We start from the raw sequence: 27,618 nt of genomic DNA on the forward strand, positions 1-27,618 counted from the left end.
ATCTAGGCTGGCTTTAGCACAAGGTCATTCTAGACATCACCACCCCATCCATCAGGAAAGAACAAAGAACATATCCAAGGCCAAATTCTTAAGAAATTGAAGTGGAAGTTCCAGATACACTTTCCCTTGGCTGCTTTGGTAAACCTAGTCATATATCCCTGCCTAGCATCAAAGAAGCCTGGGAAATGTAGTTCCTAGCCAGGCAACAAACTTCCCCTACACTTCGTAGTTAGGAAATGCAGTTCTTCGCAGGACAAACTTTCCACAACCCTGAAAGGAGAAAACATATTTTTTTGAAGTCTCAATGAAAAGATGAACCTAAAGAAGAGAATCTTTAGGATAATGGTGGTGGGAGACCCTAAGAAGACAGTTTTGCACCAGAAGTAGAGGGCAACAAACCAGATCAGAATACGACAAAGGACTTTAGGAAAATAATGTATATAAAATACCTGATGTGACTTCCCTGGGGAAGTGGTTAAGAAGCCGCTTGCCAATGCAGGGGCACAGGTTTGAAACCTGTTCCAGGAAGATTCCATGTGCCACTGGGCAGCCACAGTCACTGACCCTGCACACGCTAGGGCCTGTGCTCTACCACAAGAGAAGCCACCACGATGAGCCCACACACCTCAACTAGAGAAGGGCCCCGCCCGCCACAATGAAGACCCAGAGCAGCCAAAATTATAATTTATTAATTAATTAAAAAATGCTCAATGCGTCTATTTAGAAAGGAGATTTAGGCAATTAATGGAAAGTATGCATTATCCATTCAGCAACTATTTATTGCACATCTATGACATCAGACACTGTTCTAGGTACTTGGGAACAATACAGCATAAAAATACCAAAATCACTGCTTCAAAGATCTCATAATCCAGTGGAAATTCCAGTGCAGCTGAGGCTGAATTCATGCTAAGTACATAGAAAATAAGCAAATGTTTACAAGAAACTTTTACCCCATCCTGGAGGCAACAACATTCAGTTCTTTCTGCTGATTGTTTCAGTATTTCTGTATTTTCAAATTAACATTATATTGTCACTTCTGAGTTTTCCTTTTTTCCTCCTTTGAATTATGTGTTGACTTCCCAGGTTTAAGATGAGGTTTAAATCTTATTTATCCTATCACATATATGAATCCTATACATCCTCATCCCCTTAGCTTCCTAAAGTTGAATTATAATGTTGCTTAGATAAATATTCTAATTTAACATTATTATGCTGTTAAATACTCTTGAGAGCTTTGTCATGACATAAATTGTGACTCTTAATTTTCTATTCAAGTTTTTGTTTTCCTTGCCTTAAGACTTGGAATAATTTTCCCTCACGCTTTTCACCTAGCTAACTCTTATTTATCTTTCAAGTCCTAGTGGAAAATGTCACATTTTCAGGAAATCCCTGAAGGATCCTTTCCCCAAAACCCTCCCTCTCTAGACTAGATGGTGCTATTCATTCCTTTTACAGAACTTCACTTTTTCTTTCCTGGTATCTATCATGGTTGTAAATGGATAATTATTCAGTCATAAGTCTCTCACTGAACTGTACATAACATGAAGGCAGTGGGTCTTTTTTGCAGTCCATGGGGGCTTCTCTCGTTGTGGAACACAGGCTCTAGAGTACATGGGCTCAGTAGTTGTAGCCCACCAGCTTAGCTGCCCCTCAGCATGTGGAGTTTTAGTTTCCCCACGAAGGATCAACTTGGGTCCCCTGCACTGGGAGACAAATTCTTAACCATTGGACCATCACAGAAGTCCCTTAATGCCCTTCTTAAAAATACAGACTTGAGAGTGGGGGAAGTGTGATTGACAGCAGTGGGAAAATAAATCTTGCCATAGAGAAGTACTCTTAAGGACCTTCCCTTGGCCTTTTAAGTTTTCATAACCACTCATTAGTAGTGTCAAAACAGGAAAATTAGAGGGTGAAATTATTCACATTATAAAGTAATTACATTTCAGTAGGATCACAGTGTCTCTTAAAGTTAAATCTGAACAATTGTCTACAAATCACTGACTACAGAGGGAGAAACCAAAAGCTGAAGTGTTCTTAGCCACTGCTGAATTGGTGTCCAGCTGCAATTTCATATACAGCAAATTGAAATTATAATTTAAAAGCAGATGTCCATGACATACATTTAATTTGCATTTTACTGGCCACAAAGCTAAATAGGAGATTTCTCTATTCAATACCAGGAATCTCGAGCCCTTCTCTGCTAAATGAATGAATGAAAGAAGTAGTAATGCCAAAGATTTGAAACCATTTTCTCAGCTCACCCAAACTCACAAGAGCCAGATGCAGAGTATAATATACCAATCACAGTCATTCCCTGGTATCAATTGCAGGGAATTGGTTCCAGGAACAGATATCTGTGGATGCCAGTACAGAAGGCCCTGCGTGATCAGGTCTCCATAGCTTCAGTTTCCTTATCTGGGGATTCAACCAGCCTTGACCACCAGATTCAGAGGAATGTAATTAGTTCACAGTGACAGATACAAAATAAACCCTTTTGCCCTAAGGAGGGCTTGAGATCTGAGTTCAGTTCTCCAGCTCCCCACTTTTTAGGGAGTGAAGATGATCGCATTCAGATCATCCTTCTGTTAATACGCTGTATTTCAGGTTATGAGAGGGAGGTTTTTCCCCGATATATTCCAGATCTAGGGGCTGTTTCATTACAGAACTGGGATATTTTCCAAATTTCCTCATCAAAGGTTACTATTAACCAGATCTTTTCTGTGTACAGATACCACTGTTTTGATCCAGTCGAGGGAAGACTTGATCCAGGGGAGGAAAATCACTACAGAGGGTTTCTAGCACGGAACCAAACAAAAGAGTTGCCATTGGCCAAACAAAACAAAACAAAAAAAACACCAAGAGGCGGGACGAGGTGGGCAGACACCAGAGGCAACGTTACCTTCTAATTTTGCCCAGAGATAACTTTGAGGTCTCTTTGCGCTTGTGCTTTTGGACTGTTGAGGTCTCCAACCTGCGCAAGGCCTCGCCACTATAAACAGACAAACCACACTTCGGGAATTTCTCCTTCCGAGTCTGCAGAGGGACACCTAGCAAAATGCAGCCCTCAAGAAACCACGCGGCATACTCGCGAGGCCAACCCTGCTTTCCCTCGCCCGTCTCCAAGATGGCGACCGCCCTGCCGCCGCGTCGCCGCCGCGGCCCCGCCCCGCCGAGCCCCGCCCCCCTCCCCGGAGCAAGGCCGCCCCGCCTCCCCGCCGCGGGGCCGCGCCGCGCGCTCCCGCTGCCCCTCCCCGCACGAGCTCCACCCAGGTCGCCGGCAGCGCGGTCGGCGGCGGCGGCGCCTATTTCCCGCCATTGTGCGAAGTGGAGGCTGGGGGCCCGCACGCGCCGCCTGCCAGTCGCCGGCAGCGCCTCACAGCCGCCGCCGCCGCCGCCGTTCCCTGAGGCGCGGGGAGGCCGGGCGGCCCGTGCCGCGAGGCTTCCCCTGCGTGGGAGGGCGCGGGCGAGGAGCGGCCGAGCCCCCGACGAGGAGCAGAGGCGCGCGGGACGCCCGGGCCGCGCCGGCTCCGGCCCGTCGGCGAGATGCCCTGTGGGGAGGATTGGCTCAGCCACCCGCTGGGCATCGTGCAGGGCTTCTTCGGTGAGTGGCGGCGCCGGGGGGCGGGCGGGGGCCGGGCGGGCCGCCGAGTTCACCGAGCCCCCGGGGCCCGGACCCTGCCGCGCGGCGCCCAGGCGGGGCCGCCTCGAGGGCTCGAGCGGCCGAGACGGTCAGCCGGGCCTGCGCCGCCGGCTCTTGGCAACCCCCTCCCGCCCGGAGACTCCGGGCCGCGGCTGCCCGGGCCCGGGCCGCAGGTGCCTCCCACCTGCCCGATTCGCGACTCGCGAGCGGCCAAGGTTACGCCGCCAGGAGCCGGCGGCCGGCCGTGACTGACGGCCTCGCTTCCCCTTTCGTGGCCCCGCGGGCGGCCCCCGAGCCCCGCGTGCGGCCGGACTCTGAGGTTGGGGGTCCTCGAAGCTTTCGGGAGGACCCGCAGAGATGGGCTGTAGCGAAAAGCACTTTGCCTATGGGAAGCCCGCAGGACATTTCAAAACTTCCGGTGTGTGGGGGGAGTGCTCTCTTGCTTGCTCGCTCGCTGCAGAAGTTGGCTGTAACTCCCGTATTACACACATCTTCTATTTTCGAGATAAGATTTAGTGTGATAACTTAGATTTTTTCCGTTAGGACGAAAACCTGTCTCGTCTCCCCATCTCCTCTTGGGCCAGAGCTTGCAAGAAATGGTGAACGAACTCAGATGCGTTCCTGCATGGAAAGAGCTTAGCATGTGGCAGGCAAGCTCAGGAAATTGCACTTGCAGTCATGGTTAATGACACTTTTCGGGTAGGGTACAGTAAGGAAAATTTAGGTCTGGTTGCCGTTCACTAGGCATTTTGGCCCCACCCCGCATGTCTTTTGCACTTAGGAGTGGTGGAGGCAAACCCAACCAGGAATCAGTGTGTAAGATCAGAACACCTGACTTGTCAGGAGGTAACTTGAACTTGTAAAGTGGCCTTCCTCACTTAAGACCTTGTGGAATATTAGTGTGAACTCTTATTAAGAAGCTAAGTAGTCCCCAGCAGCCAAAACGGATGCCAGAAAATGCATTTCTTGCAGGAAAGGCTCACTCAGCAACTCTTGATTCGTTTTCCTTGTGATTTGAACTTGTTCAGTTTTCCGGTTTCCCAGGCTGAAACTAAAGGCAGCAAATTAGGAAAAGCCCTGGGTAGGCATCCAGATTGTAGTTAGTGAACACTGACAACCTATTAAAGGAGAAATTTCAAACTACGTATATAGTGTTTTAAAAAAATTTTTTTAATCCCTGTATATCCATCCAGGGCCCTTTTCAAAAAGGGGCGTATGTCTCTCTACTAAATCCTAGTAATTGATGCTCATAATGAATACTAGAACCCATAATTGTTTTCCGAAATAATGGCCTTAAAATGTGGAGTGAAGATTAAATTGCACAGTAGGTTTAAGAGGGTGCAGACACAGAGACGTTTTTTAGGGAAAATCATTCAAAAGTAAGTAAGTTTCGGTGCTTAATTGATGTTTAGAAAATTTATGAGAAATATCCGTGTCCTAGTCTGGCTGGATAAATGAGATGGTTTTATATTTGGTATATATTTGAATCTGTTTGTGTCAGATTTTGTCTCCTGCTTGTAGGACCCTAAGAGGCAAACAACTCATTATAGTATAATAGGTGTAATTTGGATATAAAACTCTGGCTGTACAGTATTTTGTGAAGTTTGTGTATTGTTTGTGACCTGGACCTTGTTGATGTGTTTTTCCTCTAGAATGTCTTATTCTCATACAGGTTGTGTCTTGCAGAGAAGAAACTAATCCTGTCTTATAGTCATGATATTTTTGTAGAAGCTGCTTTGATGTATAATGCATATTTTTGCTATATTTTCCTATCACTGTGAATATATGGCATTGGATAGCTTTATAATAACAACATTACAGGTATGTTTGTGTGAGAAGTGAGGTGTTAAACTTGTAGACTCTTTGGTCTAATAGGAAATTGTTTTAAATCCATTTTTCCCCCAGAGAGAAAAATAATACTCATCTTTTGTGGTTTATGAGGCGTTTTGGCCCCGCCCCTGCCAAGCTCTGGTGTCTCAGTGGTAAAGAATTCACCTGTGATGCAGGCGACCCTGGAGACGAAGGTTCGATCCTGGGATCAGGAACATCCCTTGGAGAAGGAAATGGCAACCCCACTCCGGTATTCTTCCTGGCAAAATCCCGTGGACCAAGAAGGCTGGCGGTCTGCAGTCCATAGGGTCGCAAAAAGTCAGACACAACTGGGCAGGCACATTGCCCAGCTCTCAGACCTCATCACTGTATTCCCCCTCACACTGAACCTTCTTCCAGTTCTCTGATCCTAAACCATGCCACTCGGCTTTCTGCATAGGCTGTTCCGTTTGTCTGGTCACGACTTCCTCTCCCACTTCTGTTTTCCTGGCTAAATCTTACTCTTCTTTGGGAACCTGAGTTAGGTAACTTCTGCTGCATGTAATTATAGGATCCTATGAAGCCTGAAAATTAACTTGTAAAGCATGTTGTTGAAATCACTTGTTTCCTGGGTTCCTTGGCTATGTTTTAATCCTGGGGGTTTTAGGATGTGTATCTGTTTTATTTGCCTAGAATATACCTGTACATCGAAAATGCTCCATGAGGGATTTTCTGGTGGTCCAGTGGTTAAAGCTCCGCAGTTGCAATGTCCAGGGCACAGGTTCAATCCCTGGTTAGGGGACCAAGATCCCACATGCTCCTCAGCCAAAAACTAAAATAAGATTTTTTTAAAAAGAGTGCTCTGTGAATGTTTGTTGAGCAGAGGCAGTGAAAAGACTGATTAATCAGTCAGAAATGGTGTAAACTGGGGTGGTTACTGTCACCACAAACTTAACTAAAAACAGTCTTGGTGGACATTATATTGGTTCAGAGAATATGATCATACCAGGTATGAGTTACTTTCACATGCAAATCCTAATTCTTTTTTCTTGGTTCAAATAAGAAACTTGGAAATTGTGTTAGTGACCACAATCACAACTATATGAATCATAATTCATCTTTGTGAACCAGTGCGTATTTTGAATTTGTATCTGCCATATTACGATTGTTTGTATGTAAATTTTTCCCTGTAAGCTTTCATAAAATGCTTTTTCTGTTTCTATTCCAGTTTCTAAAAGATTTTATATGCAGAACATTGAGGTCCATAGACTTAAGATTTAGAAATACTTTATTGAGCTGTGTGTGTGTGTGTGTGTGTGTGTTAATTGCTCAGTCGTGTCCAACTCTGCGACTTCATGGACTGTAGCCCACCAGGCTCCTCTGTTCATGGGATTCTGGAGTGGGTTGCTGTTTCCTTCTCCAGGGCAACTTCCCAACCCAGGGATCAAACCCCAGTCTCCTGCATTGCAGGCGCATTCTTTACAGTCTGAGCCACCGGGGAAGCTCATATTGAGCTTGAGTATGTGCATAATGCTGATGGCTTGGTCCCCGCAGTGATTGTTCATTAGTAACCTGTAACAACTTGCTTCCCTTAAACAGAAGCAGGCGTTGTAAATGAGAGAGAGAAAAAAAAAAAGTTTTGTATACTTTTTTCTTTCAATCTGTTTTTTATTTTAAAAAAAATTTTTTTTCACTTGAATTAATAACTGCTTTAATTTCAGAATAAGTAGGAATGCTTATCAACATAGATTTCTTTATGTTCAGATTGTTGGTTGGGTCAAGATCGTTAGTTTCAGTTATATTCAAGGCACTTTGGTCATATCTAACAGAACGAGAATTAGACTAGCTCTTAGAAGAAAAAGGTCACTGATGTGTGGAGGAGAGAAGGGAGTAGTATCTTATCACTAGCATTTTAGAGAATTTAAAGCAATAGTAAAATCATCTAAAAGTCTGTCTGATGTTTTGCTGTCACCGTGATTCATTCCTCTTTGTCTGTGCCCACCTTGGACCTCCCTGCCACCTGGCCCTTGTTCAGTCGCTCAGTCGTGTCCAACTCTGCAGCCCCATGGACTGCAGCACGCCAGGCTTCCCTTTCCATCACCAACTCCCGAACCTTACTCAAACTCATGTCCATTAGTCAGTGATGCCATCCAGCCATCTCATCCTCTGTCATCCCCTTCTCCTCCCACCTTCAGTCTTTCCCAGCATCAGGGTCTTTTCAAATGAGTCAGTTCTTCACATCAGGTGGGCAAAGTATTGGAGTTTCAGCTTCAGCATCAGTCCTTCCAGTGAATATTCAGGCCCCTGTTAGGCCATTGAAAAAAAAGTAATTTATTTTAAGGCTGTAGAACCCAAAGGCAGGGCAAGTGGTTTGATAACCCAGGAGACTACTGAGTGAAATTGGAAAGCTAGCAGAAATCCAACCAAGCAGCACATCTCAGTTTTCTCCCCTAGGCTATGTTCATTTTTGCGCACAAACTTTACCTTTCTCTAGTCCAGGGCTCCCAGTTTCACTTGTCAGTTCCAACCTGCTTGACCTAGCATCTTTATTTTTTCAAAAAATATTTTTTTGGCTATGCCTGCTCTCAGTTGCAGCATGTAGGACCTTCAGTATTTGTTTCGGCATGCAAGTCTTCAGCTGAGGCATGTGGGATCTAGTTCCCTGACCAGGGTTCAAACCTGGGCACCCTGTATGGGGAGGGCAGAGTCTTAGCAGATGAACCACCAGAGAAGTTCCAGCATCTTTATCTTAATCCCAGATTTTAGGGTTAGAGGATCTGATTGGCCCAGCATGGAGTCAGTGGTTCACTCAGGGGCCAGTCAGCCACTGCCAGGGCAGTGTTATGTAATGGATGGTCATAACTATTGAGGCTCACACCTCCCCACTGGGGGAAGTTCTCAGGGAGGAATGGATTGGCGAGCCATGGCAAAAGGCATGTATATATACACACATGGAAGGAAATGGCAGCCCACTCCAGTGTTCTTGGCTGGAGAATCCCAGGGATGGCGGAGCCTGGTGGGCTGCCGTCTGTGGGGTCGCATAGAGTCGGACACCACTGAAGTGACTTAGCAGCAGCAGCAGCAGACACACACACACACATGCATATGTATAGATACATACATGTGTATGTATATGAATTTTTAAATTATTGAATAATAACTTGCATATGGTTAAAAAAACAGTGTTACAGTATAAAATGAGTAAGCATGTGCTGCTTTTCTCCCACTGAGGGTCCCACTTCTTTAACTGTTTCTGATTATAGTTCTTTTTTTTTTTTGCATTGAGATATAACATAAAATTCACCGTTTAAAAATGTACAGTTCAGTGGTTTTCAGTTTATTCATTGTGAACGTGCAGCCATCAGCACATTGTTACTGTTACCCCAGAAAGAAGCCCGTATGTGTTAGCAGTCGCTCCCGATTGCCCCATCCACCATCCTCTTAAAACCACTCGAGGACTTCTGTCCATGGTTTACCCAGTCTGGACATTTCATATAAATGGGATCATGCAACTTCTGGCCTCTTGTGTCTGGTTTCTTTAACTTGGCATAATGTCGTCAAGGTTCATCCGTGTTGTAGCGTGTGTCAGTACTACATTCCTTTCCGCGACTGCAAACAGTGCTCCATAGCGTGAATATGCCATGTGTGGTTTATCCATTTCTCCATAGGTGGACACTTGGCTGTTGTGAGTAGTGCTGCTATGAATACACATGGTTTTTGTGTGAATACATGTTTTCAGTTCTCTTGGGTATATGCCTCTGCGTGTGATTGCTGGGCCATGTGGTAATTTCATGTTAGAACTTTCCCCAAAGTATTGGCACCATTTTATGCTTCCACCAGCAAAGTATGAGGGTTCCAGTTTCTCCAGTCCACTTCAGCGTCTTAATAATAGCCATCCTAATGGGGGTGAAGTGATATCTCATTATGATTTCAGTTTGCATTACTGTAATGTAATAGTATATTGTATCTGTTCACATGCATATAGACCTTTTGTATATCTCATTTGGAGAAACAACTTTTCAAATTCTTTGCAGATTTTTATTTTTTGACCACACCATGCAGCTTTTCCCAAATCTTAGTTCCCTGACCAGGGATTGAACCCATGCCCTTGGCAGTGAAAGCCCAGAATCCTAACCACTGCACCTCCAGGGAATTCCCTTTTGCAGATTTTTAAATTGGGGTTTTGCTTGTATTGTTGCATTATAAGGGTTCTTTATATATTCTGTATATTAGACCCTTATCAGATATATGTTTTAGAAATATTTTCACCTGTTGTATAAATTGCCTTTTCGCTTTCTTGATAACATCTTCTGATGTAGATTTTTCATTTTGATGATGTCCAATTTCTTTTTCCTTTAGTTGCTTATGCTTTTGGTACCATATTTAAGAAACCATTGTCTGATGCAAGGTCACAAAGATATATATCTGTGTTCTTTCTTAGAATTTTGTAGGTTTAGCTCCTTACATTTAGGTCTTGGATCCATTTTGAAGTAATTTTTGTGGATGATGGTATGAGGTCGGGATTCAAATTCCTTCTTTTGCATGTGCACATCTAGTTGTCACAGCACCTTGTGTATGTGTGTTTGAACATCTGCCCGTTTATTTTGAAGCATCTCATAAAGTACGCAGATGAAAAGGAGCGTAGGGCAAGGTCTGGTAGGGTCGCTTGTGGGCAGCTTCTGTCTGCAGGGAACTTCGCTGTGCTGCCTTCTGAGCACGTGCTTGCCTCCACCATCCTGGAAGCTCCCCCAGCACTTTTTGTTAAAAAAGACTATTCTTTCCCCACTGATTCAGTTTGGCAGCTTTTTTTTTTTTTAACTGTGTGTGTGTCTGTGTGTGTATCAGTTGACCATTGATGTATAGCGTTATTTCTGAACTCTCAGTTCCATTCTGTTGCTCTGTATGCTTACCCTTCTGCCAGTACTGTGTTGTGTTGATTACTGTAACTTTGTAGCAAGTTTTAAAATGATGAAGCATGAGTCCTCCAACTTTGTCCTCATTCTTTTTTTTAAAGATTGTTTTGACTCTTCAGAATCCCTTGTATTTCCATATGAATTTAGAATCTGTCATTGCTGCAAAAAAGGCAGTTGGCATTATGGTGGGGATTGCATTGAATCTGTAGTGCATTTAGTTCTTTGGGTAATAGAGAATAGTAAAGATTTCAGATTCTAAAGCCAAACTGCTGCTTAGCTACAGGGCCATACCCAGGGCATTTAGCTCTAATCATTTTTTAATACTTCGTTTCTTTATACTATATAATTATTTTCAGTAATAATCATGAAATGAAGCTATGTGCAGTGTTTAAGGTAATTACATATTTCAATCTAGACATTGCTTCTATCAACTTCTTCCTCAACCCTGCTTATTTTAGAATTTTTTTGTGGTGGTTGAGTTCTGTTATGACGACATTGTTTCATGTTGGTACAGGTACCACACTTTAGATTTGAATAATCTTGTATTAATTGTATAATTAATGAATTTTTTGTATTAAGAGTAACACGTTTCTATAGACAAAAAGCTAAACTATTTACTGAATAGTGTTTATACCTACTAAATCGTTTGAATTTTGGTCTTTTAGTTATTCAATATAATAATATTTTATATAAACAGTTTAATTATAAATGAATTTTGATAAAACTGAAACATCTACAAAAGACACAAACTAGAAATCTTTCCACTGATGTTACTGATATTTTATTGATTCATTCTTTACTATAAAACAAATAGCTGTTTAAGAAAATGTGCTATGCTTAATTGCCCAGTGATGTCTGACTCTTTGCGACCCCATGGACTGTAGCCCACCAGGCTCCTCTGTCCATGGGGATTGTCCAAGCAAGAATACTGGAGTGGGTTGCCATGCCCTCCTCCAGGGGATCTTCCTGACCCAGGGATCGAACCCGGGTTTCCCACATTGCAGGCAGATTCTTTACGGTCTGGGCCACCAGGGTGGAGTGGGTATCCCTTCTGCAGGGTATCTTTGCAACCCAGGAATCAGCCGGGGTCTCCTGCATTGCAGGTGGATTCTTTACCAGGTGAGCTACCAGGGAAGCAAGCCCTTAAGAAGGATATATTTCTATATTAAGATACGATTCAAATTCAGTAAAATGTTCACTTACGAGCAAAATTTGCACCAACTGCACCTCTCACTTCATACTGTTTCACTGCTTAAAATGTTAAACACAAAAAGTTGTTCAAGTTGTCCCATGGAAGATAGAATTGAAGTAATTCAAGTTCTCCTTCATCTTTACAGTCACTGGGTTATTGTTTGTTTATTTAAAATCTTTCGTATACCTGTAGGACTCTAGAGTACCATAGGGCTTGGGGGATGCTCACTGCTCTAACCAAGTTTGGACTATTCTGTATCACTTAGAGGGCTTCCCAGGTGGCTCAGTGGTACAGAATCCGTCTGCCAATGCAGGAGATGCAGGTTTAAGCCCTCAGTTGGGAAGGTCCCCTGGAGAAGGAAATGGCTACCCACTCCAGTATTCTTGTCTGGAAAATTTACACAGGCAGAGGAGCCTGGCAGGCTACAGTCCCTGGGGTCGCAAAGGGTCAGCCATGACTGGGCATGCACACACGTACCACTGAGAAATTTACTGTCCAGACAAATGCATGTGGCTGAGTCTGTTTTGGGAGCTAAGTATATAACAGAGGATGGGGTAGTTAGATAGCATCACCAACTCAGTGTACATGAATTTTGAGCAAATTCTGGGAGATAGTGAAGGACAGAGGAGCCCGTCCATGGGGTCACAAAATGTAACAGAGGTTCTTCAAATAAACTCCTGTGTCTAATGAAATATTTATTAAAGGGTAAATAGTAAAAATGTAGTAATTGCAGCCCTGTGGACTGTAGGCTGTCCAGGCTTCTCTGTCTGTGGAATTCTCCAGGCAAGAATACTGGAGTGGGCAGCCATTCCCTTCCCCAGGGGATCTTCCCGACCCAGGGATCGAATTTGGGTCTCCTGCGTTGTGGGCAGATTCTTTACCATCTGAGCCACTGGGGAAGTCTGTGTTAAAACTCAGCAGTAGTCAACAGTTGTTTAGGATTTATACCAGCAGAAGATTTTCAAAGGAAAAATAGTTTATCACTGACATTGTTTAGAATGGTTAATTCATAGTGATGGTAGAAGTGGAATGGATTTTAGTTGGTTTTATTATTTTTAGATTCTCTGCAGCAAAGGTATCTCCTATTGCTAGTGCTTAGGCTAGACCACTCTTAGCCTCTGTAGTGTTCGCTGCTTGGCCCTCCCACTTCCTAACCTTGGGGGTGAACATGTCAATTAACCTTTCTTTACCTGGATTTTACCATCTGTAAAATGGGAATAATAAGATAATCCTCTTTTTTTTTTTAGCACTTCTGTAGTGGGTCACTGCTTGGCCCCTCCCACTTCCTAACCTTGGGGGTGAACATGTCAATTAACCTTTCTTTACCTGGATTTTACCATCTGTAAAATGGGAATAATAAGATAATCCTTTTTTTTTTTTTTAGCACTTCTGTAGTGGGTCACTGCTTGGCCCCTCCCACTTCCTAACCTTGAGGGTGAACATGTCAATTAACCTTTCTTTACCTGGATTTTACCATCTGTAAAATGGGAATAATAAGATAATCCTTTTTTTTTTTTTGCCATGTCCTCCTCCAGAGGATCTTCCTGGCTCAGGGATTGAACCTGTGTCTCTGTGCCTCCTGCATTGGAAGGCGGGTTCTTTATCACTAGCGCCACCTGGGAAGCCCCTGTATGAAACTGCCAAACTGCGTTCCAGAGTTGCTGTAATGTTTTGAAAGAGCAGGTACCATTGGAGACATGTGAAAGGGCAGTACAGACAGGGAGAGTGTGACACAAACAGCTCTAGGTATAAATTCAACAGCTTGGATGCAATAGACCAGTTCTTTAAAAAATACACTATTAATTTCCGATTTCTGCTGTAATAATTACCACAAATTTAATTGCTTAAAACAACATAAATTTATTTTTTTATTGTAATATGGTTGGTTTACAGTGTTGTGTTAATTTCTGCTGTATAGGAAAATGATTCAGTTATATACATAATATATATATTTTTAATATTCTTTTCCATTATGATTTGTCACAGGATACTGTATCTTTTTGAACTGTAGGTTTGTCCCAGTATATGCCCAGGAGTGGGATTGCTGGTTTATGTGGCAACTCTAATTTTTAGTTTTTTTTTTTTAAAAAACCTCCTAACTGTTTTCCATAGTGGCTACACCAACTTAACATTCCCACCAACAGTCTAAGAGGGCTCCCTTTTCTCCACACCGTCTCCAGCGTTTGTTATACAAATGTATTCTCTTACAGTTCTGGAGGCCAGAAGTCTGATGTGGGTGTCACTGGGATAAAGTCAAGTTGTCCATAGGTCTGCCCTCCTTTCTGCAGCCTCTAGGGGATACTCTTATCTCCTTGCCTTTTTTACTGCTTCTAGAGTTGGGCTGATTTCTTGTGTTGCGGCCCCTTCGGTTTTCAAAGTCAGCAACAGCAGGTCGGTTTCTTTCTACATCTTCAGTTCAGTTCAGTCGCTCAGTCGTGTCTGACTCTTTGCAACCCCATGAATCGTAGCACACCAGGCCTTCCTGTCCATCACAAACTCCTGGGGTTCACCCAAACTCATGTCCGTCGAGTCGGTGATGCCATCCAGCCATCTCATCCTCTGTCGTTCCCTTCTCCTCCTGCCCGCAGTCCCTCCCAGCATCAGGGTCTTTCGCATGAGGTGGCCAAAGTATTGGAGTTTCAGCTCCAGCATCAGTCCTTCCAATGAACACCCGGGACTAGTCTCCTTTAGGATGGACTGATTGGATCTCCCTGCAGTCCAAGGGACTTACATCTTAGTTCTCCTCAAATCTATATATGCAGTATATAATCAAATTGAAATTTAAACATCAAAATATAATCTGATAGAAATTTCAGCAGTCGTTTTCAAGTGTTCCTCAGAATTACTTAGAAATGTTGAGAGTCTAGAATAATCAAGACAAACTTGAAAGCAAAGATGAAGAACATCACTACCTAATTTTAAGACTCGCTATCAGTCTATAGTGATTAAGACAATATGGTATTGGCATAAGGATAGACAACTCTTACCAGGTTAACAGAATACAGTAACAAAAACAGGAGTTGAGTTTGACAGTAGTACCACAGCAAAAAAATCCCATCTGTTGCTGCTGAGGGCCAGCGAGAAGACTTTCCCCACTTAACAGCATCTGTTTCTCATCAGTGATGGACTTGGACCCATGCAAGTTTGCTAATTCTATAGGAGGAAAGATTGACAGTGTATGAGTGAAGTTCCTCATCTTTGACCATGGTTTTGTGGCATGTTTTCTCATTGGTAATTGTGTGACAGTTAATTGTTACTCTGTTTGCCAAAGCAGTTTACCGCTAGAAAGTCTTTTAAATAAGGCTGGAACAAATAGATATCTTTCTGGAAAAAAATGAGCCTTGATGTCTATGTCACACTAGAAACAAAAACATTAATTTGGTATATGATGCGTATTGAAAAGATTGACCAGATGAAGTATTGAGGCAGAGCATTGGACCTCTCATAGGCTGTTGGTGAGAGTGTAAAAGTGTGTCTGTCTTTTGTTCCTCAGTTCCTCTGACCACTTAAACTAGGGCAAGAGAGTGCAGGGGTGCCCACGTTCAGATGGCGGGGAATTCGTGAGAAAGATGATAGTGATATATATGTGCTCAGCAGGATTCTCGGTTGCCCGTGGCCCAGGTCGATTCTGCTTAAACCGAGGAAGATGAACACATTGTTTGAGGTAACAGTTCCAGAGTGGGCTAACGTCTGGCTCAACTACAGCCAAATACTTCAGAAATCAGGCTCTCTACTCCACTTTCCCCTGGGATGGCTTCGTTTTCAGACAGACCTCTGTCATTGTGGCCACAGGCAGCTCTGGGATTTGTTGGACCCAGCTGCTGAGCCTTATACCCGGGGTTGTCCTTGACTGAGGCCCCCCTAACCTGATCATTAGAACTTCTGTGAGGCCTCCGTCAGGTCCGCCCCGGGGCTGAGAGTGAGGGTGCTGTGGTTCCTCCTCAGAAGAGGCACTGTTGCTAGAAAAAGGGGAAATGGGTGCTAGTCTTTCGAAACAGCTTATTTTTCTCAGTGTTTTGTCTATTTAATGTTTATTTCTCTGACTCTAGTAGCTGTGTCCCAGGCGCTTGCTAGAGCCTGGGAATGTAAAGGTGAATTGTTGATGAACAGAGAGTGGATCTGTAGCCTGGCATTGAAAACTCTGTGATCTGTTTGGTCTCATCTTCCTTTTGTTCGTTAGCTTTGTTCTTTTCCAGCCACTTTGTGCTCGCGTATTTGAATTTCTGGTATGTCCGTCCTTGTCTTTGGCTTACTATTACTGTTCCCTCCTCTAGAATGCCCTGTGTCTGCAATATGCCCACCCCTCATACCTCAACATGGTTCCATTCTGCCTCTCTTCCCAGGCCTGGCTCAAACACCACCTCTTTCAGAAGCCCTCTCTGAGATATTTTGACCTTCATTATTTTCTCCTATTTGCTTTTGCCTGTTTTTCTGCTCATAGCTTATCTTAGCTGTCATGTGCTTGCATGCACCTCCAGGAGATCTTCCCAACCTAGGGATCAAACCCACGTCTCCTGCATTGGCAGGAGGATTCTTTACCACTGAGCCACCTGGGAAGCCCTGTCTTAGCTCTGCTGCTTGCTGCTAAGTCACTACAGTCGTGTCTGACTCTGTGCGACCCCATAGACGGCAGCCCACCAGGCTCCCCCGTGCCTGGGATTCTCCAGGCAAGAACACGGGAGTGGGTCGCCATTTCCTTCTCCAATGCATGAAAGTGAAAAGTGAAAGTGAAGTCACTAAGTTCCTTCAATTCTAAGGATCCTGATAGCACCTGGCAGAGTGCTGGGCATAAAGTAGGCTTAATACATAATGGGTAGTTACTGTACTTCTGAGAATTTTGGAATTCTCTACTGCAGTCCTTAAATTGTTCAGCAATACCAGATGTTTTGTTTAACGTTTCATAACATGTAAGGTACTTCGAAGTAACTTGCTGCTTCCTAGTCACTCTTTGATGTAGCTTCATTGCCTCTGATGTGGTATATTCAACCTTCTTACACAGATGCAGTCAGAATAGTGGTGTTGGCGGTCATGTCTGCTTGTAGCAAACATCCATTTTGACTAGAACCAGAAATACCCAGTCTAGTCTCCCCACCTCCCATCCCCATTCAGTGATCCTTTATTGGCATGCATTTAGTCGACCACTGCTTCTCAAATTTCAGTGTGCATCAGAATCCCTAGAGGGTATTTTAAAGTATGAATTGCTAGGCCTCACCTCCAGAGTTTCTCATTCAGTAGTTCTGGGATGGGCTGAAGAACTGCCTTGCTAACAACTGCTCAGGTGGTGCTAGTGCTGCTGGTCTGGGAAGCCACACTTTGAGGACCAGTTTACTAGTAGTAGATTTAACCCTTGGGGGCATTGCTGTAGCTCAGTTGGTAAAGAGTCCATCTACAGTGCAAGAGACCTGGATTGAGAAGATGCCCTGGAGAAGGAAATAGCAACCCACTCTAGTATTCTTGTCTGGGAAATCCCATGGATAGAGGAGCCTGGTGGCCTACAGTCCACGGGGTTGCAAAGCGGTGGACGTGATGACTGACATACACACACAGTGATTTAACCCTCATTGCAATCAGAATCACTGAGGGCGCTTTCACCTCCACGAGTGCTTTTTAATAACTGTCTTTTGCTCAGTTAAGTGAAAGCATTCGGAATCTCTGCTACAGCAGGTGTTAGCAGGATCTTATGAGTGTTTCTAACAGAACCAGCTGCATAACAAATAAAGACAAAATCCCTTTACATCACATTTCCATATCACTTGTGTGATGTATATGGTACCCATGCATTGTTGGAAGTATTGACCAGCAGTGGGTCAGTTCAGTTCAGTCGCTGAGTCGTGTCCGACTCTTTGCGACCCCATGAATTGCAGCATGCCAGGCCTCCCTGTCCATCACCAACTCCTGGAGTTCACCCAGACTCACGTCCATCGAGTCAGTGATGCCATCCAGCCATCTCATCCTCTGTTGTCCCCTTCTCCTCCTGCCCCCAATCCCTCCCAGCATCAGGGTCTTTTCCAATAAGTCAGCTCTTTGCATGAGGTGGCCAAAGTATTGGAGTTTCAGCTTCAGCATCATTCCTTCCAAAGAACACCCAGGATTGATCTCCTTTAGAATGGACTGGTTGGATCTCCTTGCAGTCCAGGAGACTCTCAAGAGTCTTCTCCAACACCATAGTTCAAAAGCATCAATTCTTCAGTCCTCAGCTTTCTTCACAGTCCCAACTCTCACATCCATACATGACCACTGGAAAAACCATAACCTTGACCAAATGGACCTTTGTTGGCAAAGGTCTGGTTCAGATCAGATCAGATCAGTTGCTCAGTCTTGTCCGACTCTTTGCGACCCCATGAATCGCAGCACCCCAGGCCTCCCTGTCCATCACCAACTCCCGGAGTTCACTCAGGTAGTTCTAATTCATGAAAACATGCGTATATATATATTCCTGGGGTTTTGTTTTTGTTTTTTTTTTGATGATTCACTTTTTAGTCTTGGCCAGTTCCCATAATTTTTTAAAAGCTGGTTTCTTATCTTTAATATGACATTAAAAACACCTTTCTCTTATTTTGCAATCATCATTGCAAGAGGTGTGCTAAATCTTGGGAGCAGGGCAAGTTTCATGAAAATTACTTGTTTGGTCCTGAGGTATCTCCTGTAGATTGCTTACTAGAGGAGAGAGGGGGAAAGTGACTACTGTGGAGAACTTGGCTGTCAGTTTTACTGGGTGGTGAAAATTAACATGCACGAAGAGAAGATGAACATCTCCTGTCTCAGCGAAGCACGTACAGCCGTTCAAGGACACCGCACGCTTATGTAGCACTGACTGGGAACGTGTAACTGCACTCTACGCATAAGGAGACATCAGACAGACCCAGGGAGGAACATTCTGTTTTTTATAATGGGTTTGTATTCTTCATTATCAGTGTCATAAAAGATAAAGATTGAGGAACTGTTCCGGAATAAAAAAAGATTAAAAGGAAAAAAAAAGATAGCAGAAAGCAGCATGTGATCCTAAACTGGATCTGTACTGAAGTGGAAAAAGTACAATAAACAATAGTGTCAGGTCAGGAGACAAGTTGAAATATGCGTGGTAGACTTGATAAAAAAAAGTTTGGTATTGATTTCAAACTTCCTGAGATTGATAGCAAGTACCGTGGTTATGTAAGATAATCTCCTTATTCTTAGGAAACACACTGTACTATTTAAGTGAAAGTCGCTCAGTCGTATCCGACTCTTTGCAGCCCCTTGGACTCTACAGTCCATGGAATTCTCCAGGCCAGAATACTGGAGAGTTGGGTACCCTTTCCCTTCTCCAGGGGATCTTCGCAACTCAGGGATCAAACCCAGGTCTCCTGCATTGCAGACAAATTCTTTACCAGCTGAGCCACCAGGGAAGCCCAAGTACTATTTAAAGATAAAAATAAATGATGTGTGTGTAATGTAAGGTCAAGTGAGAAAAATGTGGGAGAGAGAGAGAGAGCAAGCAAATAATAAAGTAAATGGGGGTGAGGGTACAGGTGTTCTTTGTAATTTTCATTGTGACTTTTTGGAAGTTTGAAATTATTCCCAAATAAAAAATTTAAAAAAACAGTAGAAGAAGAACATGTTCTCTTTTCATTTCAGGGTAATTGTAAAAGTGTTTTAAATCTGTATTAAAATGTTTTCAAGCAGCAGAGTGCCTTTCAGGCGATGGTTCCTGTGCTGCTGTGTCTGGGGCCTCATCTCTCACTGTGGAAGAGCTCTCGGGAGACTGTTAGCACCTGAGAGCCCACAGGGGCTCGGCCTCACCCCGACTGTAATATCCAGCCCCCTACCCGGCAGCTTCTGGTGTCTTGCGCAGCGCTTCCAATAAGGCACCCTAAACTAATGTACCTTCAGCTTTGAAAAGTATATTTTTCTTTCAGCTCAAAATGGAGTTAATCCTGACTGGGAGAAGAAAGTAATAGAATATTTTAAGGAAAAGCTGAAGGAGAATAATGCTCCTAAATGGGTAAGCTTATTAATGCTGTTTGCTGGAGGTGGGTGGGTGGGCGAGGGTTGGGCAGACTTCCAGGTTCTCGCAGTAGTGATCCACATATAACTTAAAAATATATAAATTAACATGTACCGCCCTCTGCCTTAAGTGCATATGTATTAAAAGATTTTGTTCTCTTGCAATTTAAATTCAAGCAAATAAGTGCTTCTGTACTGGCACCTGTAGGTGGCAGTAACTGACCGTGAAAAAAAGGGTAATTGTGCGAGCTTCGATGATTTTTTATTACCTTCATTTTAAAGAATTACTTGTACGAGTTTTAAGAGATGAGCTCAACAAAGCCAATACCTTTCTGCTAAGTGGAAAGTGTTCTGAAGGAAAAGCATCCTTTGACATTATAATCAAATGTCATCATACGAACTGAATTTGCAAGAACGCGGAAAGGACTTATGTTCAGCATTTGTGTTGTTGAGCGTTGAAATCATTTGGCTCCCTGTTAGGGCCTGATTTTGTATGTGGGGTGGGTAGGTGGGGACGGTGGTTTGTCTGGATATATATGTGTACGTGCTTAACGTCTTATACACAGACTATTTTGACTTGATTGATTGTTTTCCTTTAAGGTACCATCACTGAATGAAGTTCCTCTTCATTATTTGAAACCTAACAGTTTTGTGAAGTTTCGTTGCATGGTTCAGGATATGTTTGACCCTGAATTTTACATGGGAGTGTATGAAACTGTTAACCGAAACACAAAAGCACGTGTATGTATTGCCTTTTTCGTTAAACTTAGTGTTCACAATTAGTAGGATTAGCTTTGTCTATGGCAGTTTTGATTCTGATAATGTTGATATAATACTGTTATTTTTTGTTTTGTTCATAGGTTCTTCATTTTGGAAAATATAGAGATGTAGCAGAGTGTGGGGTATGTATACTTAAAATATATAAAAAACTTTTTTTTTCCAACAAAAATCATTTATTATAAAACCATAGAAAATTTCCTTAGAAGATGGAGCTTGCAGTCACTCAAAAGGGACAGAATTAAGAACAGGTGCCCCCATCCCTACCCTCATCGGCATCTTTCATGGTGCTCACAGAACTGGGTGGAGCCTTGGCCTCCAGACCTCCAGGTCAGCATTCGCACAAGCCGTGCTTTCCCTGTCCTCTGGATTAGGGGGCCGGGGTCGGCCCCGCCTTAACCCGAGCACCTCCAGGCCCGCGTAGAATTTAGCAGCTGTCTGGTCCGAGCTCTGGCTTGATTTTGGCGGATCCGAAGCTGGAAACACATTGCTACGATGAGGAACTTGGTCACATACTGGTAAAGGGGCGATCCGATGTTGAAGACCAGGACTCCGCATCCTGGGACTGCGCTGACCACGAAAGAGACCCTGAACCACCCGTAGAAGGCCGCCAGCATCTCGCTGTCCTGGCCAAACAACGCGTGTAACATCCACAGCTCGACATAAACAACCTCTAGGATGTGATAGGCGCCTCTAACCCCTCTCAGCTTTTGGGCGCTACGAAGCGCCAGGTGCCGGAGGGACGCGGGGAGGAACATGGGGCTTATAAAAAACTTTTTAATGAGCATTTTTTCCTGGGCAGGGAATATTATTTTCCTTTGGTGGATCATAAATTTACTTATCTTGTATATAAGTTCTAAGAAGTCATGTGAAATGTTTTGTTTATTTGCCTTTTACTTGAGTTTCTCTGATACGATTTTTTTTTGATCTTCTAAAAATGTCTTAGAAGGTGGAATATTGTAAATGACAAGTTACTTCCTTTCTTTTCCTAATGTCTACATACTTGCTTTTAAAAATTACCTAAGTTCTTTTAAAATGAAAAGTAGAAGAAAAATGAAAGAATATTACTTTAAAGGCTTTGCATGCGCTTAATTTTTTTATACCTTTTTTTTTTTTCTTTTGGCCATGCTGCACAGCATGTGGGATCTTAGTTCCCTGACCAGGGAGCAAATCCACACCTAACCCCTGAACTGCCAGGGAAGCCCCTACATGTGCTTAATTAAATTTGATTAAATCCTGCCCTCTTTTCCTGGGAAGAAAAAAGTAAATTTAAGCCTTCTTTGATAAAAGGAAGTAATAGAAACTCTCCTACATATCAATAATGGGAAAGGGAAGAAGAAAGAAGACAAAATCCTGAAATAAATATTCTAGCTCAGCAGGCTGATCTGTATGGAAGAATGGCCCTAATTAGGAAAGTTTCTGTAGAGAAAGAAATATAACTTCCTGCACTTACTTAGAGTAATGGACTCGTGAAAGATGAATTCGTTTAATCTTTTGATGACCTCCAGGTCTCCCAGTGTCTTTTTTTCTTTTAAGGGTGTTTCCATGACATAGTAATACATTGTTGTGCTGAGTCTAATGAATCAGCTTTATAAATGTTTCCTGCATTCCTGTTTATGGAGCCCTAAGTTATATTAGGCTGATAAATTAATACAGAAGTTTTCTTCTAGGACACAATAATGCAGTGTCTCTCTAACTCAGTAATCTCAACATCTAGAAATGGGAAAATAAAATAGATGAGGGTGTCCATCTGTAATATTCCCAAAGGCAAAGAGCTTGTGCTGTGTTTCTGAAGAGTCATAAGTAAGAACACCATACCAGGAAAAGGGGACTTTGGCCCTGGAAAGAAAGAAAGAAAGAAAAGCCACTTTGCTTACACATACCATCTCAGATTCAGTTGATGTCTCTGGAATTCTTTCTTTCTTTTCTGTTTTTCTCTTATAAGATAGAATATAGATTTTGTTTACTTGTAAGGGAATTTTTTTTGTACTATAAAAGTAATATGAAGAAAAAAAAAAAGAAAGAAAAAAAGTAATATGAACAATTATGTAAAGTTTAAAAATAAAATAAAATTAAAAAAATAAAAAAATAATTAAATGCACACATAAAAAAAAAGTAATATGAGTATCTTGAAATAATTTCTTTTTAATATTACGTCTTGGGTCCTCTACCTATCTATACTTAAGACTTTCTAAGTAGATTTGAAACAGAGAATATGCCTTTTGTAATGAACAATACCTGATTTTTAAATCTCATCTCAGAGCAACCTCATAAGAAGTATATCATTAAATTCCTATTTGATAGGCTAATGTTGATAGCATTCCTGTGAGAGAGACAGTGGGATTACCATGAGTGTTGTCTTTGAAAAAAATTTAACAAAATAGTGTGTTTAGGGATTTAATTTTGTAACCTAGGGTATTGTGTATTTTGGATTTGAAGGAAGGTGCAGTATTAATTGGGCTTCCCTGGTGGCTCAGACAGTAAAGAATCCACTTGCAGTGCAGGAGACCTGCATTCGATCCTTAGGTTGGGAAGATCCCCTGGAGGAGAGCATGGCAACCCACTCCAGTATTCTTGCCTGGAGAAATCCCATGGACAGAGGAGCCTGGCAGGCTACGGTCCATGGGGTCGCAGAGTCGGACACACTGAGCAAGAGGTGGTGCTGTGTTGCTGAAGAGTCGTAAGACCACCGTACCAGGAAAAGGGGACTTTGGCCCTGGAAGGAAAGAAAGAAAGAAACAAAACCCACCGTGCTTATACATACCGTCTCAGGCTGTACACGCTGTATTGATGATTGCGTCTGAAGTGATTTTAGTCAGTTTTCATTTCAAAAATGATAGTTTAGATTTAGTAGTCGCTTGTTAATTAACTCAGTATGAAGTATTTACTGTGATTTTATAAACAACCTGAAAACACAGTTGCTAATTTTTTAAAGTTTTTTAATAAATTTTGTGAACATCACAGCCTCAACAAGAAGTTGATTTAAACTCTCCACGAACTACTACTTTGGAGAGACAGACATTCTATTGTGTTCCAGTGCCTGGAGAATCTATGTGGGTAAAAGAAATATCCTTTATCTGAACCTTCTCATGTGTTGAATGCTTCCTGATAATTTTCTTAATTGAAGAAACCACAATTCATATTGATTTTTTTTTTTAAGCTTAGTCTTTTTACATCAATGAAGTTAGCTGGAAAAAATAATTTCTTTATCCTTGTTTCTTTCTTTTTTTTTTTTTAATATATTGAGGTGTAGTTGGTTTACAATAGTGTATTAATTTCAGGTACAACATAATGATTCAAAAATTTTGGTAGATTTTACTTCATATTAATTTGTTGTGCTATGCAATATATCTTTGTAGCTTATTTTTTGTATACATCAGTCGTCTTTTAAAAAAAAAATCTTTATTTTAACCAAGCTACCAAAGTAGTAGTCTTTTATTAGTCATAGAGGTAGCATAATTTTAGGATATTCCCCGGTTCATGGAAATCTTTCCTTAACCCTTCATTTAACGCCTATGTTAATGCCAACCAAGCTCGAGTCAGCCCTTCAACGTCTTACACCCCCAGCCGTCACAAGAGAAGCTATGAAGATGACGAAGATATGGATCTGCAGCCCAGTAAACAGAAAGACCAGCATATGGGCGCCAGACAAGCAGGTAGCGTGTGCCGTCCCGCGTTCTGGAGACTTCTGCTCTCTTGCAGTGGATTCATATTCAGAATTCATAGTTCTCTAAGCAGCTGTAGATTTAGGGGCTGGCAGTGATTGGACAGCTGTGCTTTCAGGTTTACCAGAATCATAGGCAGTTCTGAGAGTTGTAACAGTCGTGCTCTGGTCAGCCTGCGCTTCGTAACTGAGCGGTTAGGCGTCACTCGGAAGGGGCTGCTCTGCTGGCAGGTGTGAAGGGTCTCAAGTTGGGAAGCTAGGAAAGGGCTTTTGTGTTTCTTCATGTTTATTTTTCATCTCGGCCTTTAAGTAATACGAAAGCATAGTACTCTACTCTAAAAATGACTTATTTATATCTGAAAACATCCTTTCTTATTTTCTTTTTGGGATAATGATGCTCTAATTTAGTAAGACTAAGCACATTGGAGGAAAAACGTGAAGTTTTGGTACGCTGGATTACTTATTCCTAAACTTTAAAGCAAGTAACCCTTAGAATAGTCACAGTTCTGTTTGTTCTATTTAAAGTAGGTTTGTAGTAGTTTATGTATTAAAATATAATTAAAACGCAAGTAATTCTGATTATACAAGGAAGCCAAAAGTTGAAATTTTCTAAGAGAATTTCAAAATTGGTATATATCATTATTGATTTGCCAATCACAGTTTTTATGAGCAGTGAATTCCTTCATATGGCAGGTAAATAAGTTTGTCTTTATTTCTCCTTTTATGTCCTGTCACTTCTTAAAGGCAGAGGAAGTAAAACAAATGAATTAATTTAATTTGAAGAGTGGGTTAAGAGAGCAAATATAGCAATCAATGGTAAACAAAGATTTATTACTGAGTTTCATTTAACCATATATTATTCTACTTTATAAGTTCATATTACTGTATTTCTTTAAGCTAAGGCATATTTTTAAAATTGGAATGTTTTACACCAAATATATGCAAATGTAATAGTATTCTTTCTTTTTCTCTACTCACCCCCAAATGTTTATTCAAATTAATGGTGCATCATAACAGTAACCTAAATACATATTAGAATCCAGGGCACATGGTAATTCTCTTTCTTGACATTTAAGCTGTTGATGCTTCTTTCTGTTTCTTGCCCCTTTGGTTTGCATGTCATACTTCGGGGCTTTTGCATACATCTGAGTGCATTAGTTGTGTAAAGTTTTACCTTGTTTGTGTCTTCCCTTGTGTTTCAAACAGTAAAGAATCTGCCTGTAATATGGGAGACCTGGGTTCAATGCCTGGGTTGGGAAGATCCCCTGGAGAAGGGAATGGCAACCCACTCCAGTATTATTGCCAGGAGAATTCCACGGACAGAGGAGCCTTGAGGGCTATAGTTCATGGTGTCATAAAGAGTCGGACACAACTGAGCGACTAACATTTAACCTTGTTTGTTGGTTTCTAGGCAATCTATCAGACTGTGTTGTGTTTATATATGTATATATTAAGCTGTTTTGGAGATAAGTGTAGATTCACATGCACTTACCAAAAAAAAATAATACAGAGAGATCCCCATATATCCTTGATGCAGTTTCAAGTGGGTCAGCATCTTATATAATTATAACATCTTGCATAATTATAGTAGAATGTCATAACCAGGAAACGGATATTGATATGGTCCATAGACGTCACTCAGAATTCACATTTTTACATGCACTTGTTTTTGTGCATTAGTCTGTGCAGTTTGATCACATATGTAGATTCATGTGACCACGACCACAGTCAGAATACAGGACAGTTCATTTCCTGGATCTCTTCTGTTGCCCTTTTAGAATCAATCTACCTCTCCTGCCTCTCTGCCTCCCCTCTGGCAATGACTAATTTGTTCTTCATCCCTAAATTTTGTCATTTATGAATGTTACATAAATGGAATGATACAGTATATAGACCTTATAGATTAGCTTTTGTCATTTGGCATAATTTCCTTTCTGACCAAGTTATTGTTTATATCAGTAGTTTATTCTTTTGATTGCTGAGCAGTGTAGTGTGGTATGGCAAGCTATATTTTAATTCTAACTAGTTATCAGTCCTAAATTGTAACTACTTTAGGGGTACAGGCTATCTTTAAATGATCTTTGTAGCCCCAACAATTAGTCTAATTCCTGGTACATAGTGGAAGTTAGTAGTTGTTCAGTAAATAAGTTTATTGCTATGTGGTTTTATTCTTCTTAGTAAGTAGAAAGAACTATATTCTACCAAAGTGTTTTTATTGTCTGTAGACCCATATACTCATTGGGTCAAAGATGTTAAATAACCCTATTAAATATTAACTTTTAAAGTTACATCTAGGAGATTTGATAGTGGGGAGGGGCGGGAATCTGTTGCTGTTTTATTGTAAGGGAAGGTGATCACACTTCCAGATCTTTGTAATCTTTGTTCCCTTTATAGGTGGCTTCTAGTGTGTGTTACTTCCTTTAAAATGGGAACAACTTGAAGTTTGCAAGCTCAGAAATATATCATTTCAGTCAAATGCAAAAGGCTGTTTAGGAATGTTCTTTATCTCCAGGAAGCCTTTAAAATGACGATGTGCAATGCTGTCCCTTTGAATTTAGGGAATGTTGGTGGTCTTCAATGGTGTGGCGAGCCAAAACGTTTAGAAACTGAAGCTTCTTCTGGACAACAGCTGAGCTCCCTAAACCTCTCTTCTCCTTTTGATCTGAATTTTCCATTGCCAGGAGAGAAGGGCCCTGCATGTCTCGTGAAGGTAAGAAAGTCTTTGACGGGTCTGATGCTGACAAAGATGTGCTAAGTGTCTCAGAAATTAAAACAGAAAAGTCTTAGCATTTGTGTTAGCGAGTTTTCTCTTGCTGCTGTAACAAATTGCTACAAATTTAGGTGGCTTAAAATAACAAAATTTATCATCTTAGAGGCTTTAGGCCAGAAGTCCAATGTGAATCTCACTGGGGATAAAATGAAAGTGGCTGCAAGACTGGTTCCTCTCTGAAGACTCCAGGGGGCAATCTCTCTTCTAGCCTTTTCCAGCTTCCAGAGGCTTGTGACCCCTTCTTCCATCTTCCAGGGCAGCAGTAATACAGCCCTCTGACCATTTTTTCATAGTCTTATCTCCCTCTGGCCATAGGTAGGACAGGTTCTCTAATTTTAAGGACATGAGTAATTATAGATCGAGCCCACTCATGCAGTCCAGAGTAATCTCCCCATCTTAAGGTCCTTTAATTTATATAAGTCCCTTTTACATGTAAGGTAACATATTCAAGGATTCCAGTGAGATGTGGATATGTGTATGGCGGGGAGGGGGCATTTTATCTACCACAGCATTGTCTTTATTTTTTTAAAAATGAATATTTCAAATAGAGGTGAAACAGAATTTAAATTGATATCTATATTCTTCCTGTATCATTTCTAAGTTACTAATTTCTGCTTTATTTTCACCATTCTTTCTTTTCTTATCAATTAGATTTAAAATAAGGTAGAAGAAAATCTGTTAACAGTTTGTTCCCCTATTTTGCTCATTCTGGTTTTTTAATCGTGAGCAGAGAACAAGTGATACAAGTTTCAGAAATGATCAGTGAGAATTTCCATTCTTAGTTGTTATGGTTTTAAGTTAAATGGCACTTCAGCTATGTAGCACAGGAACTAGAATTAGCCCATTTTTCCTTCTGTGCTTCTCTTA

The 27,618-nt window shown here is 41.9% G+C and overlaps 1 protein-coding gene across 3 annotated transcripts in view; it reads left to right on the forward strand.

Moving 5' to 3' along the window:
- The first annotated feature begins 3,267 nt into the window (after nucleotides 1-3,267).
- MCMBP (minichromosome maintenance complex binding protein) overlaps nucleotides 3,268-27,618 on the forward strand; it is a 39,791-nt gene continuing 15,440 nt past the window's right edge. Inside the window, exons 1-7 of one of the 3 annotated variants that reach the window (XM_070363766.1) lie at nucleotides 3,268-3,604; nucleotides 19,453-19,538; nucleotides 20,141-20,281; nucleotides 20,401-20,442; nucleotides 23,282-23,383; nucleotides 23,829-23,973; nucleotides 26,540-26,691. In XM_070363766.1, the coding sequence (XP_070219867.1) occupies nucleotides 3,547-3,604; nucleotides 19,453-19,538; nucleotides 20,141-20,281; nucleotides 20,401-20,442; nucleotides 23,282-23,383; nucleotides 23,829-23,973; nucleotides 26,540-26,691 (726 nt within the window). In that variant the 5' untranslated portion in view covers nucleotides 3,268-3,546. Of the gene's footprint in view, nucleotides 3,605-19,452; nucleotides 19,539-20,140; nucleotides 20,282-20,400; nucleotides 20,443-23,281; nucleotides 23,384-23,828; nucleotides 23,974-26,539; nucleotides 26,692-27,618 lie in introns of those variants that run through there. The other 2 variants (XM_070363765.1, XM_070363764.1) reach the window with 2 other exon arrangements.

Source organism: Bos mutus, chromosome 26, assembly GCF_027580195.1.
Source record: "Bos mutus isolate GX-2022 chromosome 26, NWIPB_WYAK_1.1, whole genome shotgun sequence".
Taxonomy (NCBI): domain Eukaryota; kingdom Metazoa; phylum Chordata; class Mammalia; order Artiodactyla; family Bovidae; genus Bos; species Bos mutus.